The sequence below is a fragment of the Talpa europaea genome (assembly GCF_964194135.1).
Source record: "Talpa europaea genome assembly, chromosome: 13".
Taxonomy (NCBI): Eukaryota; Metazoa; Chordata; class Mammalia; order Eulipotyphla; family Talpidae; genus Talpa; species Talpa europaea.
This window is the reverse complement of record NC_140080.1, coordinates 70486119-70506652: the sequence shown is the minus strand read 5'-3', so window position 1 is coordinate 70506652 and position 20534 is coordinate 70486119. Positions and strand designations below refer to the sequence as shown.

Sequence of the window (20534 nt, the reverse complement as noted above, 5' to 3'; positions counted from 1 at the left end):
AAAAATCCACAGGGAAGTACTTCTTTCGTGAGACTATTTTAAGATCTCTTTGCAGCAGGCTAGATAAAATTATTGGCTCTTTGAACCTGCTCCAAAGTCATAGCTTTTCTCAGGCTTCCCTTATTTCTATTCTCCAGGAGCTCCTGTGCAATCCCAGGTGATCTGTTATGATATTTAGTCTGCCTTGTAGGCATGGCATTTAAAATAAATTGGGAATTACTCATGCATATGAATTAATGAGTCTTAGCTCTTTGATTCTTTAAAAGAAGGACATATTCTTTGAAAGCATGGTTTATGTTAAGATTAAGGGCAGTGCTTTCTGTGCAGTTTTATGTTTCTAATCTTGTATTATCATAAGAAGCATTTGTCTTTTCTTTCCACTTGTTTCTGGCTCTCATGTTTAAGGAGTGTCTATAAAGAGAGTTTCATCACCTTGAAGATTAAAACTCAGCAGTCCTGAACTATTTCCAGCCCAAATGTCTGCAAAATTGAGAGAGTCATTAACTGTCCATCCACAAACTTCAGATGAGCCAGATAGCCTTTTGGTAGTGAAGATGGAGGAGGAAGAACAGGCCTGTGATCTGGACTCCAGCCTGCATGGGAACAGCCACTACAGCACAGAGACCTTCCGCCAGCGGTTCAGGCAGTTTGGCTACCAGGATTCTCCTGGGCCCCGGGAGGCGCTGGGCCGGCTCAGGGAGCTTTGCTGTCAGTGGTTGAGGCCGGAGGTTCACACCAAGGAGCAGATCCTAGAGCTGCTGGTCCTGGAGCAGTTCCTGGCCAGCCTACCTGAGGAGCTGCAGGCCTGGCTGCTAGAGCACCAACCAGAGAATGGAGAGGAAGCCGTGGCTATGTTGGAGGAGCTGGAGAGAGAGCTTGACGGGCCAGCTGAGCAGGTAAAGAGGGTGTCGGTGGGCATGAACTACCAAGCTGAGCCAGGAGCACTGGTGAGTCTTTGCATAGAGCTTGCAAATTGTGTGTGCCCTTAGCACAATGGGATGTGTGGTGTGGTCGATGCCCTCGAGGTTGTGCCAGGAAATAGACTGTAGCTCTGCTTTTTCTCCTTTTTCTTTTTTCTCCCTTTACGTTTCTTTGTTATTTTGCCCTCAAGTCCTGATTGTTTTCTTTGGCTTCAATTGTACCTAACTGTTTCCAGGTCTTTTGGGGACAAAATGAGGACATGCTTGCAGAGAAGCCAGCACCTTGGGAAAACAGGCAGGAGTTACCAAGTAGCCGACCCAAGCCAGAGAAGTCGCAGCTGCAGCGGGCATCGTGGGAGTTTCACTCCTTAACACAAAACGGTGAGGGACAAACACACATCTCAGCTGCTTTCTTCAAGAGGTCTCATGTTTCCTTTCTTTTCCCCTCTTTCTGCAGGAACTTCCACTAGTGCTATTGAATATTTTCAGTGTTTTGTTTTTGTTTCTTTCATGTAATTCTCACAGATTCTTATAAAATCTTCAGATTTTAAATCTCTGGCATTATCTCCACCAGGATTTTCAAACCTTTTAAAGCAGCATGACCCCTTTCTCAAATGCAGTGTTATGTGGAGTTGCAAAATATAAAACGCAGCCACACTGACTGAGGCAGGAGTAAGCAGTCTCAGCCCATGGGCTCCTGGTTGTCATCCTTCCCACTTCTTTTGCCTTCAAGATAGCACCTAAGGCCCTTCTGAGGGGCTCCCCCTCAGGTCACAGTTTAAAATCTATCTTCTGTGGAGCTTCCATATGATCCAGCAATTCCACTCCTAGGTATTTACCCAAATGACACAGAAACATTAATTCCAAAGGGCACCTGCACGCCTATGTTTGTAGCAGCTCTATTTACAATAGCTAAGCTATGGAAACAACCCAAATGCCCAAAAATAGATGACTGGATCAAGAAGATGTGGTACATATACACCATGGAATATTACTCAGCATTCAAAAAAGATAAACACATGCAGTTTGCAGCAACATGGATGGAGCTAGAAGGGATCATGCTCAGCGAAATAAGTCAGAAAGAAAAAGAAAAACATTGGTCTCACTCATAGCAGGAATCTAGAAAACCTAAATAAGGGACCAGAAAAAAGACTAATTAATACAAAGTAAAAATCAAAATCAACAAGAAACTATAAGTCAGAGACACACTACGGGTAAGGGGGAAGGGGAGAGGAAGGACTTGGGTCAAAATAAGGGGGGGTGCATTTGTATGGGGAATATAACCAAAATGAAAATGCATGCATTGTGCAAAAATGAAAAATGATGTAAGAATTATATAAAATAAAATATTAATTAATCAAAAAAATAAATAAAACTATTCAATTAAAAAAAATAAAATCTATCTCCTGTTAAGTCACCCTGTCAGAGCTAACATAACTGCTTTCACAGTGCTTTGCAAATTTCTCTCTACTCCCTCCCAACCTCAATTAGCCTCTGTTGCTCTTTGCAGCACTTTCTACTGTTGCACTCCCAAATGGACAGGAGAGCAATCTGTTCTTCCACCACACATACTAAAAAATAAGTGCTACGGGAAAAAAGCAAACAATAAAGGGGAGAAATAAGAAGCAGACAGGGTCTTATTAAATAGTAGCTACATATGAAATAGAGGTGACAGTTGAGGAGAGACCCATCTTCTAGATGATCATCTTGTTAAAATAGCCAGAAATTAAGAGAAAAACCCTAGTTGAGAGTATCGCCTCCTGTTTACCCACCTGGGTAGACTGATCAGGTTAGAGTTTTTTCAAGGTGATTTTGATAAGACATACAGGAAAAAAAACAAAACACAAACATTTAGAGACAGTTAGAAAATAGGTTGTTAAAGAAAAGATATCTCACACTTACTCTATAAATACCTGCTCCCAAGAGGCTTGTAGTGGACACTGCCTCCAGGGTAGCAGCTATTTTGACTTAACTAGGAGTATAGCTAAAGGCTTTTCATACCACATCAAGAGAGGAAAGGAACCCAGTGCCTTTGCCTTCACCTTCATATGGTACAGACTATAGAAGTGATAAGCCTCAAAGCCAAGGCCCAGGCTCCCAGTGTTGACAAGAGCTGTGTCCTGCTTGTGAGTGTTTTCACAGAGACCTTTCTTACATTTTTTAAAGTTGTGTAGAAATTTGGAACAGAAAGAAAAAGGCCCAGGATCTTGCAATAGAAGGCAGAGAGAATGCGAATCTTTGTGATGGACTAATGAAACCACATCTTAAGGCCGTTACAGGACTTCTGTGTATGTCTACAGATGACCTTGATCTCCTTGCTATCAAAGTTTGACTCTTGCCAGGATTTTGATGGTTGTGATTAGATATTGTGGTCACTTTGGGATATGAGCTTATAAAAAATGAATCTGAGATAGAATCCCTATCATATATAAAGTGATTTCTATTTTAAACCAGTAGTAATTCCAGTAAACTATACATAATAATGTATAGTAATAAAACCAACTATAAAATACATAGAAGAGTAGCAGTTTTTGTAGATGGATAGTCTGTGCTACAAGGTCTTACCCTAATCTAGAATTATTTTTTCCCCCCAACTTGTATTTTCTGACATTATTTTGCATATTGTTTGGCCCCTTGGCCTTCTTCATGTCCTCTCTTTGATTAATCATTGACTTATTTATCATTATTAAAGTTTAATTTTCTTTATTGATACTCATACTAAATCTTGTTTGTTATTACCCACTACTAAACTTGATTCCTCTTCTTCCGGTTGCTCTTCTGTTTCTCCAGTAATCCCTCATCTTTGAGGCCCTTTCTTTTCTGCCAGACCGTCTTCATTCTCTGATGTATCTTTTTTTTTTTTAAAGATGTATTTATTTTTATACAAGAACTGGGGTACAGGTCAGAAGCGCGGAGGGTGAGAAAATTCACCAGAGCCAGAGCGGGGAGCAGAACAGGCAGACGGAGCAAAGACACTGCTGAGGGGAGCACAGGCAAGGCAGGAGAGGTCTGCTGCGCCATATGGGGTTCTCCCTGGCTGTCTGGGAATCGAACCAGTGCTCCTGGGGCTGCGGACAGATTCGCAGCACGGCACTCAACCGCTGTGCCACTGGGGAGGCCCTGATGTATCTTTTTACCCCTACTTACCATTCTGGTTTTTGCATAGACCTTCTCATCTTTCTGGTTAGCTGCTTCCGCAATATATACACCTTTCTTTTTTGCATTATGATTTCAGTGTTCTTCCTTATCCTCTCCACCTTCCGTATTGTGATGCTGTATTACAAACATTCTAGCTAATCATCTCATTTGGATCATCCTATTTCCTTTCTTTCATTCTAAACAGATAACTGGTGACATGTGCTTTTTTTGTGTATTATTTCAGATAAATACACTGGAACTATAATTGAAAAGTCTGCTTCAAAAGAAAAGACTTTTTCCGGCCCAGGATTGCATTGTAGTATTTCTAATATTCTACCTATGACAGCTTCCCAGAATTTCAACTATGCAGGAACCTGTGAACAAGATGGCAGGTTTGAAAAAAGACAGGAAAACCCGTCTCGAAAAAAACAACACAAGTGTGATGAATGTGGCAAAATCTTTAGTCAGAGCTCAGCCCTTATCCTACATCGGAGAATCCATAGTGGAGAGAAACCCTACGCATGTGATGAGTGTGCAAAGGCTTTCAGCCGAAGCGCGAGCCTGATTCAGCATCGAAGAATCCACACTGGGGAGAAACCCTACAAGTGTCATGACTGCGGGAAAGCCTTCAGTCAGAGCTCCAATCTTTTCAGACATAGGAAAAGACACACTAGAGAAAAAGTCCATCAGCATTTACTCAGAGCTTTTTCAATGGGAGAGAAGACACAGGACAGAAACACCCCTTAGTATAAATATTAGTATTAAACTGTGACTTCAGTAGGAATCAGTTTCCTTTCAGAGGCCACACAAGCCACAGAGATGATGTGGACTGTCTTATGCAGTTGCTTGCTTTTCTGCTCATCAGCAGTGTTCCATTGGGTGCTTGAGATTCTAAAGCTGACTTCAGATTTCCATCCCCAGGGTAGCTCTTGAAAAGACATTCTCAGACATAATCTGCTATTTCCATTACTAACACAAATAATGAACTAGAATATTCCTTTTTAGACAGAAACCACTTTTCCTGTTGAGAAGGCATGTGTGAGTTACTCACTATAAAAATGGATATTTCCTTCCATTTCCTAATCTGGGCTTTGGAGTTCTTACACTAGAGATTTTAGTACTTTTTAAAAAGGTTTCCCATCTGGTTTTTGTCACCAGATTCAAGATAGGGAGATAGGAAGTTGTCCCCCCAAATATGTACCTCAAAACCTGGGCAGAAATGTCCAGGGTCATTATTAGGAAGCAGGTGGGTAAAGGGACTCAACCTAAAACAACCTTTAAAATATAGTTTGGAAAAAACTCACTGAGAATCTTAAGATGACTTTAGATGTCTAGAGGGATGATCTAAACATGAGGAATGTTCTAGTTAAAAATAGGGCTGCCTATGGGTGTTTATATAAGGTGGATGATACCCAGATAAAGAAATGGGGAGATGATGAAAAAGCTGTTTAGGTGGAGCTGAGCTAACAGGAATATTGGCAACTGTGACATTTGCAAGAAGTTTACCTGGAAAAGGAAACCCTTAGCAGCTGACCACTATCCTTCACTGTTTCATATGCTCCCTTTTCTGGCACAGTCAGCTGGGTATGTGTTTCAGGCATCACAGGACAGCCATTTCAGGATCTTACACATTCTTAGATGAGTTTCTAGATGAGTGTCACAAAGTGAGAGCCTGGATTTCAGTGCTCTTGTACAAATGAAGAAATTGTTAAAGTTCAATTTGAAGGATTTCCCCAAAGTTTTACACATATTGAATTACACAAATCAGATTCCCTGTTGAAATAGAAAAGGACTGATGTGTGTTATTAAAATTATTCTGACAGTATACAGTATAATGTCCCCTTCTCCAGGAATTCTTGACCAAACTGTGGTGTATTAGAAGAATGCATGTATTATGTTTTCTAGGCTGCTATGGTTGCCCCAGATGGAGGCAAATCTTAGAAATGAAAGTTCTTGGAAGAAGGGAAGAGGAGGCTCATGGTGAACCTATGTCTGATGGGTTCCTCATGAACTGTAAACATTTCACTAACAAGAAATCCAACTGTAGCTAGTGCTTCGAGTAATTCCAGGAACAAATGTGGGACTAGTCTGCTCTGCTTAGTTAATATATTCATAAATATAAGATTAGTAGCAGAAGTGAATATAAATTTTAATTATAGCATTTTCTGATAGTGATTATCCTTTCTAGTTCTAGTGAATATAAATATATATTGGATTTTGTATACTTTCAGTTGTTAAAAATGTTGAGTTTTTTTATTTGGGGCTCATGCTCTTTGTAATTAAAGAGAGGAACAAGCCATCTATTAAAGTAGCAAATGCTTCAGATATATGTGTATTGTGAATTACTGCTTAATTATGGAAAGCCAGTTTCTTAGGTACTATGTGAATAAAATAACACAATCAAAAATCAAATATTCTTAGGGAAGCATCTACGTTGGTGCTGCTGCAAACTTTGTCAGATTTCCTTTTCTTCATTTTGAATAATCTGAATTTCTTTATCAGAAAGTAGTAAAAATCATATTTTTTATGTACATCATGAGACTTTAAAGGCTATTGATGTTTGAGTTACTTGTATCTACATAGATTTCTTAATAAGTAGGAGGTGTTAGTTTGTCTAAGAGGGGAATTATGATGTGGGTTAAACTTGATAAAAATTAGCATCATCATCATCACCCCCACTAGAAGGATTAATTTCTACAGATAGTGCACCAAATGAAAGTGCTATTTTTAAAAATAAGTTTCACTTCATAAGAGCCTTCAATATTATCTATACTCCTATGCTTTCTCTTCATCTCTCTCCCATTCTCTTTGAAGACCAGGTCACATGCTCACCACTGTCCTTAAATCTTGTGTCAGGATTGTTTCTGGATGTAAAATCCACCATTGGTGGCTTAAATAAGACTTGGAACCAGAAATCTGGAGGGTGAGTTGCAACTGGCTCTCAGCAACTGGACAATGACTAGTCTGGCCACTATCTCTGCCTCTCTTTTGACTTTTCTCCTTGATTATTTTCTCAGATACATAAGAAAGCTATTCCAGCTCCAGGAATGGCATCTGGGATCAGATCAGAAAGAAATAGAGGAACACCAGCCATGACCCTCTCTGCTAGAAACAGAAAAACTTTCCAGGAAACCCCAGCAAAATTCTGATTATGTTTCCACTGTGCAAGTGTGTCTGGTAAAGAAGAAATTTCACCCTCTGGAGGGAAGGCAGCAGGGCAGGTGGGAATTGGCAACAGTGTGGGCTCAGCCATCCTCCTTTGCCGACTTCCTCTTTATGGGTAAATGACTATGATTTTGCTTCCTGCATTACTCCTCCTGTCAAGTTACCTACACCTCACTCATCATTTCCTCTTCTCATAATGAAAGAGGCATCTCTCTGATCCCTTGCCATTCCCACGTCTGAAGGACCCTGGCTGCCATCATATTCTCCCTCACTTCTATTTCTACATCCTTTGCCTGCTTCCTCCAAATGCTCCTCTGGATTTTTATCTTCGAGGACCTCTGTTTTCCAAGAGCTTTAATCCCACAAGGCATTTTCTTCCCTCCCTCCCTCTTAAATATATAACACCAAACTGTTTTCCACAGTAACTGCACTATTTTATATTTCCATCAGCAATTCACAAGGGTTCTAATTTCTCCACGTTCTTGCCAACACTAAGGATGGTGGGATTTTTGTATTTTTAATCATAGCTAGTCTAACAAGGGTGGTATAGTGTTGTGGTTTTGATTTGTATTCTTTAGTGATTAGTTACGTTGAGCATCTATACTTATTAGCCAATTATATGTTTTATTTGAAGAAATGTCTATTCATGTCCTTTGTCCATTTTTGAAATTAAGTTATTGTTTTTGCTGCTGAGTTATAGGAATTCTTTATAAATTCTGTATATCAATCCCTCATTAGATATATAATTTGCAAATGTTTTCATTCCACAAGAATTTGTGAGTCATACACTGGGCCAGGTTCTCCAGAAACCAGTAAACAAGGCAGCTCATGCATGGAATAGTGGGCTCAGTACAGAAGCAGATATGGTGTCCATGTAGTAGGGTGAAAAGTTACCACATTGCTTCTCAAATATACAACAAAATTGGAGTTTCTTAATTTTTAAATAGCTGATACTTTTGCTTCCTTGACTTCCATAAGGATATACTAGAAAAGTATAAAATTGGAGGATGTGTCACATCAACTATTTAAATGTTGGTATGTCAGTGGGGCTGCATCACAATCAGATTAGCCTGTGAAATCTTGTTTTTTTTTTCACCTGTTCTTAGCCCTTTTGTCACCTAGGTGGTTTTATGGTTTGACTTTTCAATATTCATTCTATCTGTAATGATTAGTCTAAGTCAATCTTGGCAACTCTACTACACCTGCAAGTAATTTTGTTTTAGGAATGGCTATATTACCCAGTCTGGGCCAATGAGACATGAGAGGCTTGGCTTCTAAAAAAAAGTTTACTTCTAAAAAAGAAACAGAAGAGATGATACTTTCTCTTTCTAGAACACACTGTAGTGATGCTGCCAGTGCAGTTGCTGCTGGAAGGTGGAACTGACACAGGCAGAGGGAGGAAACCAAGGAAACTGCAGAGAAGTAGAACCAAGCCCTAAATACCATTCCTTTAAGTATTTAGAAGAGAAGAAGGGTTTAAAATCAATGGTCTAATTATATCCTTGAGAAGCTAGTGGGAGGGAAAAAAAAAAAAACAACAAGAGAGCAATTTAAAACCAAAGTAAGTAGAAGAGAAAAAAAAATTACAAGAACAGAGGCTTAGACCTGGTGAAAAGGGAGTAAACAAGCACACTCCTCTCTCTCCTGCTGGAGATAACGTGCGTCCTGAACTAACTGCACAGAGCAGCTCCTTGGAGACTTTTCAAAGTAAATAATGGTAAGCAGATTGTGGACGAAGAGTAGAATTTGAAATTTCATTGAACTAGCTTTGAATTTACCCATTTTTTTCTTCCCCTTGGTCTCTCTTGGCTGACTGTCAAAGGCGGCCTGCCACCCAGAGAGTACACAGAAAGAATTCAGAGAAGTGTTACGCCTCCTGCCCAAGGAGTGAGAAGGAGCTCCAAAAGCCAGAGAGGATGGGAGAAACCCCATATCCTTATTTTTTCCTTTGCCTTCTTTCCCACCCCAGCCTCCAGGCACTGCAACAGCAACAGCAGAGAGGGCAGGAAGGCACAACAGACTCAAAGGGAAGGAAAACTTTCACTTTATTTGAGGAGTTTTGGTGCCCAAAGCATGGTGCAAATCCCTATTGCTTTTACTGTCTGCGTCCTCTCACTGCTTGGACCAGATTACAAATGGAGTTGAGAGAAGTAAAGGGCAGAGAAGGAAAACTAAAACTTCAGCTGTCTTACTGGAGGACAACTTAGGGAGGACTTAGGGAGCCAAAAAGTGTTGGGTTACCAGAAAAAGGAAGACAAGCAACTGCGAACCCCAAAAGTTATGTATGAACTCCCCTGTTCACCTCTAAACTAGGTCTGTGTTGGTCTGACCCTAAACAGAACTCACAGGCATTATAAATTGAATACTGGGTAGACTTCAACTCAGGATCCAGATTGACCACTGGGTGGCGTACTTAAATGACAGAACCAAACTGTACTGGAAATTTGGAAAACTGACATTGGAACCACAACCTACACAATGAAGATCAGAACTTATGGCCTGCGCCTAAAAGTAGGGCAATTGCCTTTGAACACAACAACAACAAAGTAAAATTCCTTAGGGTTTAAATGATAACCCAAATTTGACAATATTCTAAATATGCAGGATATGATGTAAAATATAACTAGATGTAGGAAGAACCAGGAATCTCTCAATTTTTTTTTCAAATTCAAAGCATTAATCTATTATTGCTTATATTTCAATTTACATTATAGTAATGACATTAGAAAACTTAGACCAAGAGTAATAGAGTTTTAAAAATATGTTTATTAATGTTGACTCTTGCTACTATTTTTTAAATTTATTTTTAATTGAGGTATATTTGGATACCCTCATCAGGTCTCACCACCATAGTGCACCCACCACCAAATCTCCCATAGCCCATTGTGCTTCCTTCCCTCTGTTCTAACTCCTCCTAGACCACCTCTCTCCCTTGGTGCTTCAGTTCTGTAGTTACCTTTCAAGAGTTGGTTTTTAAGTTTGCCTTTATCTTACTCTTACCTTACTTTAGTTACTTTATATTACCATATTAGTGACACCATCCAGTATTTATTTTTCTTCTTTTGACTTACTTCTCTTAGCATTATCACTTTCAACTCCATCCATGTTGCCACAAATTGCATGAGTTATCTTTTTTGATAACTCAAGAACCACATCTTTTTTTTTTTTTAAATAGAGGCATGTTTTATTTATTTATTTGTTTGTTTGTTTGTTTATACATGCACTGGGCATAGTCAGAAGCACTGGAGGGTGAGAGAACTCACCAGAGCCAGAGCGGGGAGCAGAGCAGGCAGAAGGACCGAAGTACACTGCTGAGGGGAGCAGCGGGCGGCAGGAGAGGTCTGCGCGCCATGTGGGACCCTCCTCCGGTGGCCGGGGAGCAGCCGGGGATCGAACCGGCGCCACAGAGGCCGCGGGCAGCTTTGCAACCTAGCGCTCAACCACTGCGCCACTGGGGAGGTCCAAGAACCACATCTTCTTGACTCACTCATCTGTTTTGGGGCACTTAGGATGCTTGCATAGTTTAGCTGTAGCAAGTAGCACTGCAATAAACATGGAAGTGGAAGTTTCTTTTCAAATTAGTGTTTTTGAATTTTGGGAGTAGATGCCTAGGAGTGGAGTTACTGGGTCAAATGGCAGATTTATTTTTAATGTTTTAAGACACCTCTGTACTACTTTTTATAAAGGCTAGACCCAGTTTGCATTCCCACCAGCAGTGTAGGAGAGTTCCCTTTTCTCCAGATTGTTGCCAGCACTTGTTCCTGGTCTTTTTATATGGGCCATTCTCACAGGTGTGAGATGGTATCTTGCTGCGGTCTTGATTTGCATGTCCTTAATGATAAATGATGTTGAACATTTTTTCGTGTGCCTTTTTACAGTCTCTATGTCTTCTTTGAAGAAGAGACTGGTTATTTCTTCTATCCATTTTTCTTTTTTTTTTTTTTTTTTTTTTTTTTTTTTTTTTCTCATCCAGAGTTCTTAAGTATCTTCTATCCATTTTTAATTGGATTATTTGTTTTGTTTTTGCAGAGTTTTATGAGTTCTTTGTGTATCTTTGATATCAGTCCTTTGTCAGATGCATGGTGTGTAAATATTTTCTCCCATTCAGTAGGTTGTCTTCTCATTTTAGTTATGGTTTCTTTTACTGTACAGAAGTTTTTTAGTTTAATGTAGTTCCAGTTGTTTATGTTCTATTTTGTTTTCTTTGCTGTTGGGATGAATCCCTAAATGTACCACTAAAGCTTATGTTATGAAATGTTTAGCCTATGTTTTCTTCTTTGCAGTTTATGGTTTCAGGTTTTACATCCAAGTCTTTCATCCATTTTGAACTGATTTGTGTATGATATGAAATGGTGGTCTAGTTTCATTCTTTTGCTTGTCCTCTTTTTCCAACACCGTTTATTGAAGATGCTATCCTTGTTCCAGTGTATGTTCTTGGATCCTTTGTCATAGATTAACTGTCCACATATTTGTGGGTTTATTTCTGGTATCTCAATTGTATTCCATTGGTCTGTGTGTCTTTGTTCCAGTACCAGATTGTTTTAATTATTATGGCTTTATAATATAATTCGAGATCTGGAACTGTGATACCTCCATTCTCTTTCTATTTTGTCAAGATTGCTTTTGCTATTCAGGGTCTTTTTATGATTCCATATGAATTTCAGTAGTGTTTGCCCCAGTTCTTTGAAAAATGCCATTGATATTTTTGTTGGGATTGCATTCAATCTGTATATTGCTTTGGGTAGGATGGCCATTTTGACCATGTTGTTTCTTCTAATCCATGAACAGGGAATAATTTTTCATTTCTTTATGTCTTCTTCTAGTTCTTTCAACATCTCATCATTTTCTTTGTATAGATCTTTTACTTTTGTTAGGTATTTACTTTGTGGGGTTTTTTTTGGTGTAATTATAAAGGGGATGACTTCCTTAATTTCTTTCTCTTCTATCTTATTGTTTGTATATAGGAAGGCAGCTGATTTTTGTGTGTTGATTTTATACCCTGCCACTTTGCTAAACTGACTAATTGTTTTGATTAGTTTTTCTGTGGGATCTTGTATATTATCATGTCACCTGCAAATAATGATAGTTTTACTTCTTTCCCAATTTGGATTCAATTGTAACTATCAATAATTATCTGTAACTATCAATACTATGCTGAATAGTAGTGGAAAGAGTAGACATCCTTATACCAGATCTTAATGGAAAAGCCTCCAGCTTTTTACTATTGAATCTCTCAATTTTCAAGGAAAAAAATCATATTGTGCCAACTCCTAGATTATACAGATGTTAGAGTTATTTTTTAAAAAAAAGACTTTAAAGACTCTAGATACATATTTAGGAAGCAAGTACCAAAGATAGAAAATGTCAGGAAAAAAATAGAAAATATAAAGAAGAACCAAATTTTAAAGTTGAAAAACACAACACTCAAGATAAAATATTCACAGATGAGCTCAATAGAAAAACGCAGATGAGAGAAGAAATAAATATAGACCAAGAGAAAGCATCCAAGCTAAGTGACATAGAGAATAAAATGTAAAAAATTAAAAAAAACTCCAACAGTACAAGAAAAGTACAATCTTAATTTCTTTTTTTTTAACGATTTATTTATTTATGCATACAAGAATGGGGGTTCAGGCAAGAGGTGCGGGCGGGGAGAGGATCCACCAGAGACAGAGTGGGGAACAGAACAGGCAGATTGACTGAAATACACTGCTGAGAGGAGCAGCAGGTGAGACAGGAGAGGTCTGCTGCACCATGTGTGTTGCTCCCTAGCCGGCTGGGGATTGAACTCTAGCCAGCCGGGGATTGAATTCATGCTGCAGAGGCTGCGGATTGCTTCACAGTGCGTGGCTTAACTCCTTGCTCCACCAGGGAGACCCACAATCTTAATTTCTTAATGAACATAGGCATAAAATTCCTCAACAAAATATTAATAAACTGAATTCAACAATGTATAAAAAGAATAAAACACCAGGACCAAGTAGGGTTGGTTCAGTAATTCAAATTAGTCCACCAGATTCATGGTTTCAAAAAGAAAAACCATGTGGTCATATCAATTAACGTAGAAAAAATTTGATAAAATTCAGCATCCATATGTGATAAGAATAGAACGTCCTTAAACTGATAAAATAGAAAACTTCCTTAAAAACCTAGCATTCATTCATTACACATCTCTTGGAATGGCCAATCTGTAACACAACACCAAATGCACTGGGAACAGAGATATATCAGTGATCCTATTTCTCTGGAGAATCCTGACTAATACAGGAGTTTCTCAAGGTTGTAGGATACAAAGTCAACACACAAAAATCAATACAATATAAATCAAATATTTATAAATACTGGCAACGAACAACTGAATATTTCAAAATATTTAAAATAGCTCCCAAAACAGTACACAGGAATAAATTGAACAAAACATTGGCAGGATTTATACACTGAAATCTACAAAATGCTGATTCAGAAGACGAAAGAAGATTGAAAGAAGAGTAGGTTCATGGATAGACTAAATATAATCAACATGCCATTTGCGAATGAGCAAATGAAAAGCTGCTCAACATTATTTACTGTTAGGGGCCTCCCTGGTGGTGCAAGGGGTTAAGATACAGCCTATGAAACTATTCGCAGCCACTGCAGCATGAGTTTGATCCCCTGCCAGGGAGCAACCCACATGGCGCAGCAGACCTCTCCTGTCTCACCCGCTGCTCCCCTCAGCAGTGTATTTCGGCCCATCTACCTTTTCTGTTCCCATTCTGTCTCTGGTGAATCCTCTCACCCCCCACACCTCCGGCCTGTACCCCAGTTCTTGGTTACATAAATAAATAAATCTTTTAAAAATTTATTAACTGTTAGGGAAATACAAATTAAAATCATGTGAGATATGACCACATAGATATTATAATGGCTAAACAACAAAAGATGATACCAAGTGCTGATGAATATGTGGAGCACCTGGAACATTCTTCCATTGCTGGTGGGAATGTAAAATGGTGCAGTCACTCTGAAAAAGTTTGGCAGTTTCCTTCAAAGGTAAAATATAGCTACCATAAATATATAGTCAGCTTCAGCTGCCACAATAAAATACTCTAGACTGGGTAGTTGGGAATTCCAAGAGCAAGGTACTAGCTGATTCAGTTACCAGGTGAGGGCTCTTTTCCTGGCTTCCAGATGACTACCTTCTTTTTGTTTGCACATGAATTTAGGGGTGGGGACAAACATTTGGGCTATAACTTTATGTGATCCAGAAAGACAAACGTATATTCACATAAACACCTGTCCGTGAATATTTACAGTAGCTCTATTCATAATCACCCAGATTCAGAAATAACTGAAAAGTCCTTAAACAGTGGGATGGGTAAACTCTGATACCTACAGTAAAATCGTACTCAGCAATTCAGGGAAATGAACTTTTGAGACATGTAGCAACATAGATGAAACCTCAAAGGCATTATGAGGAATGAAAGGTTACATACTTTATGATTCCATTTACATTACTTTTTAGAAAAGTCAAAGCTATTTTGGTGGATTATAAATCAATGGTCAATGGGGTACATTGTGAGTACCCCATTGTGAGTACACCTTAAGGGATTTTTATGGGATGATGGAACTATTTTGCATCATGATTTTAGTGACAGTTTCAGAAATCTATACACGTGTTAAAACTCATAAAGCCATTTTACTGTATATTAAAATTTCAAAAAGAACTCCATGAAATAGAGAACAAATAATAGATTAAATAAGGAAAGCCAAAAATCAATTATTTGAAAGATAAAATTGACAAATTGCCAATAAATTTGACAACTTATATAAATTAGATAAATTTCTTGAAAGACACAAATTACTTCTTACGTTTCATTGACTAGAACTGAATCATATGATCATCCCTCATTGCCAGGGAGGCAAAGTTAGTAAAAGTAAACAGAGTGGTTATGGATAGCTTAGTGCAATCTACAACTTATTATCTATGACTGGACACACTGTCGTCCCTGCAAATAAAAACAATTGGGGGCTCATTAGAAATAAGGGGGAATGCTTAATGTAGTGTTAACAATGCTTGCCACAGGTTTTTAGTCACTCAAAAGACTCCTGGTGGAATTTGCTTATTGCTAAAATGGAATCTTTAGCCAGTGTATTTAAAGTGCCCAAAAGGAGATACTTTTGAGCTAAGAGGAAGGACTGACAACTATTACACCTGAAAAGAAACATTAGAAAGCCTAAAAATTGTTATTCTTGAAAGAACTCTAAACACACCAAATCGGAAATTCTGTGCTTTTCTTCCAATGTGAAAACACTTCCTCCATCTCAAGGTGTCTCCCTTCTCCTTCAGCATATTGCTGTTTTTAGGTGCCCCATTTGGTATTTTCTTCCCTGTAGCAATTCTCCCCTGCCTGTAAGTAATCCTTTTCTTGTTTATTTTCTTAATGAAATGGTAGTATTAAAAGAAGGAATCATTACTTCATTTTAGTCATCTTTAGTTGGCTTCTCTAGCAGCTAGGTAGCATTATGTCTTATTTATTTATCATTAACCAATGAATGAGATGCTTTTGAGGCAAAGTTGCACAATTTGACTGGTAAAGAAACAAGCCCTTTTTCGATTTAGATAAATTATGACTTACATGGACAGTGAAAGCAAAAGTAGCCGAACGTGAAGCTCCTGGTGAGCTTTTTGTCTCACATACTAAAAGGAAGAAACCCAAACAAAGGAGCCAGAGGACTGCAGTGCTACTTGTGGGATGCCCTGTGGTCGAGGGGCTGATGCCATGCTGCACTTATACTCTAAGTGGGTGGGAGGCAGAAAGCCTTACTACCTAGGAAACAAGGAGTCTCACGACAGCTTCTTTCTGGGAGACAGAAAACTGAGCAGCTAGGGTCTTGCCATATCCCCTCACAAGTCTCTTGTGCTCTCATGTTCCGGGAGAATCACCAGTGTTTTCCAAGACTCAGATCAGCTGCAGTTCAAGTCTGGTCTATGCAGATTAGTGCAAGGAGGTCTGGGGCTGTCATAAAGCTGTTTCCTATACTCATTTGGCCCAGGGGAACATTATGTTCTATTTTGACTAGATGTTTAAGATGGCAATGACCAACATTCAGGAAAGAGGCGACATAGTGAAGCACAGAAGGATGGTGTTTCAAAGTGTGTGTTATTGGGCCGGGCTCTTGAAAGAGTGAAGAAGAAAAAACTTCATTGCTGTTTTCATTCACTCTCTTAGAATTGAGAATAGTAAACTAGGATCCCAGGCAAAGAGTAAAATTTTACTGCCTCCACTCTTCATAGAACTAGTAGAAATGATCTCATTTATTCATTTCGCTGTTGTTTTGTTTTGTTTTGTTTTTGTAAGTCTCCTAAGGGCAAGGACCTTGTCTGTCTTGTTCACAGTACCCCCCCACCTAGTCCTAGGATGCAAAATTTTGCAAAATTTTAACTTTCCTAAGATTTCTAGTTCATGTAGCCTATTCCCCAACCCCCCTCACCTCCGTGTCAATTAAATATAAAAACTCTTAAAGTAAAATGAAACAAAATAGAAATGCTTTGACCTAGCCCTTAGGGTGACCAAAGAGAGAAAGCTTGGGCAGGGTAAAGCGGGTTGCTGGCAGTGGTGAAGTAGGACAGTAAAAAGGGTGGCTTTTTGAAGCCTCTTAAATGAAGAGAAAACCAGCATCAATGTCAGCATGGGTTCTGGGGAGATGAAGTCCCAGTCAGAGTGTAAAAGTAGTGCTATGCGATAAGCTGCTCACTTATTCTCTGATCCAGCAGAGGCCAAAGGTATTTTGGAAAGGACACTTTCATGAAAGAAACAAAAAGCCAAAGCCTGAGGATCTTGGAATGCTTCTGGAAGGCTGGACCTGCACATGTAATGTAGATCTTAAATAACAGGGCTCTTTTGTGTGGTTTCTGATGTCTGACATGTGACTTAGCAAAAGCAGCAATGTGACTAGTCCACAATTCATTCATTTATTCAACAAACATTTGTTGAGTTCTCTATGTACCAGGCAATCAGCATCCTAGGACTAGGTGGGGGGTACTGTGAACAGACAAGGTCCTTGCCCTTAGGAGACTTACAAAAACAAAACAAAACAAACAACAGAGAAATGAATAAATGAGATCATTTCTACTAGTTCTATGAAGAGTGGGGAGGCTGTGTGGAGGAAAGGCTGAAGATCTGGGCCACAGTGAACCTAAAAGCTGAAGCTAGAAAGGGGAGGCAGTAAACAGACCACGAGGGGCCTTGCAGCCCAATGTGAATAGTTTTTCTGTCTTAAGGCAGTGGATATCCATTGAAGGCCTTTAAGTAGAAAAGCAAAGTGGTCTGGTTTACATTTTTAAATAAAAATCACTTTAACAGCTGTTCTGTGGTATAAAATGCCAAGCCTGAAGTCAGAAGATGACCATGCGCTCAGCAAATGCACTGTGAAATCACTGCCAAATCGCTTGGTTAAAAGACTCATCTAGTTTTTCTGACAGATAAATTGGTCGCAATAAAACTCTGTCGCATAATCACTGGGAGCCAAAAGTTGGAGTCACGCCTTGATTTCAAATCTTGCTTCCCACTTAGTGGTTATGAGCTCTTGGTAAGTTACCTGCGTTGCCTCAATTATCTCAACTGTGAAATGGGGATAATAGAAATTCCTACCCCTTAGAACTGCTGTGAAAATTAATGATACATGTAAAGCACAGTGACAGCGCCTGGCACAATGTGGAAAACATTCATATATATTAGCTTTTATGACTTCTTTCAGCGCATTACTGCGAGGATCACATGAGATAATGCATGTGAAAAGGCTTGTACAACAGTAAAAACTATCTTAGCGGTAGAATTCTCTCTATCCCTTTTCTTTTAAGGGGCTCACAGAACGCTGAGCTATCAAGGCATGAGGCCAAAAAGCCTCAAAGCGGTCATTGTGGGCTGCCCACCCCTCCCCCTCCCGTAGCACATCTCCATGGCAACGCGGGGCTTCTCCTCTCCCCGCCTCCAGGGGCTGGCAGACCGGAAGCAGTCCGCACCGGGGGCTTCTGGGAAACAGCTTGTGAGCGGCGTTTCTGCGTCGACCGTGGACTGCGAAGCGGCTGTGGCTCCTGAGCCGGAGGTTTGCACCGAGTGGGGGGGAAGGGCGGGAGAGGGACGCTGCGCCAGAGGCTCTGGTCCGCTTGGCTGCGGCCGGCGAAGAAGCACGGCGGGGACCTTCCGTTAGCTTCCCCGGTGGTGCGGGGCACAGGCCTTGGCCTCTGCGCCCGGCAGTTGGGGGCAGGGAGGCTTGCACGTCAGGCTCGGTCGGGCCTTCGGCCCCCTCGGAGAGCCCCCCATCTCCGGTGTCCTCCGCGACCCTCGCCTCCCCTCCCCCATCAGCTGGTTTTGTTCTATTTCGAGGCCTTGGCGTCCCGCGGAGGGTTCTGGGACTCGTTTCGGGCGGAGGTGGGCGGGGAGATGGCGCGCGGGGCTGCCGGGACTTGTAGTTCCGCCGGCCGTGGGCGGAAGCGCCGTGGCCCCGGCGCTGTGGGAGCTGGGCCTGGGGGGCAGCTGGGGGGAGAGGCGAGGGGACGTCTGGGCGCCGTCCTCGGCGGGAGTGAGGAGAGAGCACCTGGAGCGAGCCTGCTGGCCCCAACGCTGCAGAACCGTGGGCCTTCTCTTTCGGAAAACCCTGCGCGCTCCACGGGCAGGATTCCGTGTGAAAACAAAAGATTTCTTTTCTGTAGGATGCTTGAGCCATTAATGAGGTAGGGTCCTGGCATAGGAATGAACTAATCTGTTGGCTAATCCCTATTTCTAAGGCTTCTCCCCACCCCAGGGTACTTTATTAAACCTGTAGGTATTACTTGTCTGATAGTCTTTTCTGCTTCCTCGTCTTCATCTTGATGTGGTTACAGTAAGTTCTTTGAAATTGTTGGTATTCTTGTTCTGGACCCTGAATGGATACATTATGTAGTTGCATGGTTCCTTCCTGGTGTGTTGTAATCAATGGCATAGCCATGACTGTGCATATAAATACTAAAAAAAGGATCAGAAGTAGCACAAGATTTCCCTGAAGGTAGAAGCTGGGAAAACTGTGAGTCATCCAGTGTAAGGACACGGTTCTGGTGGTTATAAGAAGTTATGGTGGTTATAAGAGTGCCTTTTCTTCGTAGAATTTGCTGTGATTAATGCCTGTGATTATAAATTTAAATGTAGTTATGGTGTGGTGGGTGACTGAATAATATTTGCATTGTATGAAACCTAGTGGTTAATTTTTCCAGTATTATGTTACCTGTTTATGAAGCCACTGAATATTTTCTTAACTACATTTTAAATCCAGGAGGTTCTTGAACATTTAAAAATACTTTTAACTTAAAAAAATCTTGTTAATTTTTTTTTTTAAATAGTTGGCCAACTTTTTTTTTTTTTTAAAGATATTTATTTATTTATTTATTTATACATACAAGCACTGGGTACAGTCAGAAGCGTGGCAGGGTGAGAGAAGTCACCAGAGCCAGAGCGGGGAGCAGAGCAGGCAGAAGGACCGAAGTACACTGCTGAGGGGAGCAGCAGGCGGCAGAAGAGGTCTGCGCGCCATGTGGGACCCTCCTCCGGTGGCTGGGGAGCAGCAGGGGATGAAACCGGCGCTGCAGAGGCGGCGGGCAGCTTCGCAACCCAGCGCTCAACCGCTGTGCCACCGGGAGGCCCTTGTTAAAATTTTTTAAAGCAGGTAGTGAGAAAGTTTTGCTTTTGAGTTTACCTGTCAGAGAACACCAGTCATAAATAATGCATGCAAATGTGTTCAGGATCAGATACATTTAGAAAATAGGGAGTAGGGCTCTGTCTTAATTGGAGTCTTGATTCTTGAATAGATTTTGTCCATTTTGTAGGTGAACTTTTTCTGTCAAAGGCCAGATAGCAAATATTTTCCAGGTCATATAGGCACTATTGAAACTTCTCCTTGGTCAGAGTGAATCCTGAACAAGTTAAATGAATGATTTATGGACACAGATACTTAATTTCCTATAGTTTTCTCATGTCGTGAAGTTTTCCTTTGATTTTTTTTTCCAACCATGTGAAATGTGAAGATTGTTCTTAAGTACAAGCATTGTATGAAAATAAGCATCAGGCCAAATTTGGCCTTCTGTTGTAGCTTGCCATTTTCTGGAGTAGGTTATTGCTTGGAATTTTTAATCCAATAAACAGCTATCTTAACTGCCTCTCTTATTGTGTGTTCAAATTCTTGGGATATTTGATTTTTTTTTTTTTTAATGCCTCAGGAGTGCTTGTGAAGAAAACGGAGTATTTCTCTGACGCCTATATCCTGCTTTGATTTTCTTTTCTTGAAGTATTACACATCAGG

The 20534-nt window shown here is 40.3% G+C and overlaps 1 protein-coding gene across 1 annotated transcript; it reads left to right on the top strand.

Annotated features, from left to right (window-relative positions):
- Positions 1-476: 476 nt before the first annotated feature.
- Positions 477-4805, top strand: ZNF396 (zinc finger protein 396; the record flags this gene model as incomplete). Its single annotated transcript, XM_084252696.1, has 3 exons — positions 477-896; positions 1157-1301; positions 4303-4805. 3 exons carry the CDS (start codon positions 477-479, stop codon positions 4803-4805), a joined length of 1068 nt encoding a protein of 355 aa, XP_084108822.1.
- Positions 4806-20534: the final 15729 nt, after the last annotated feature.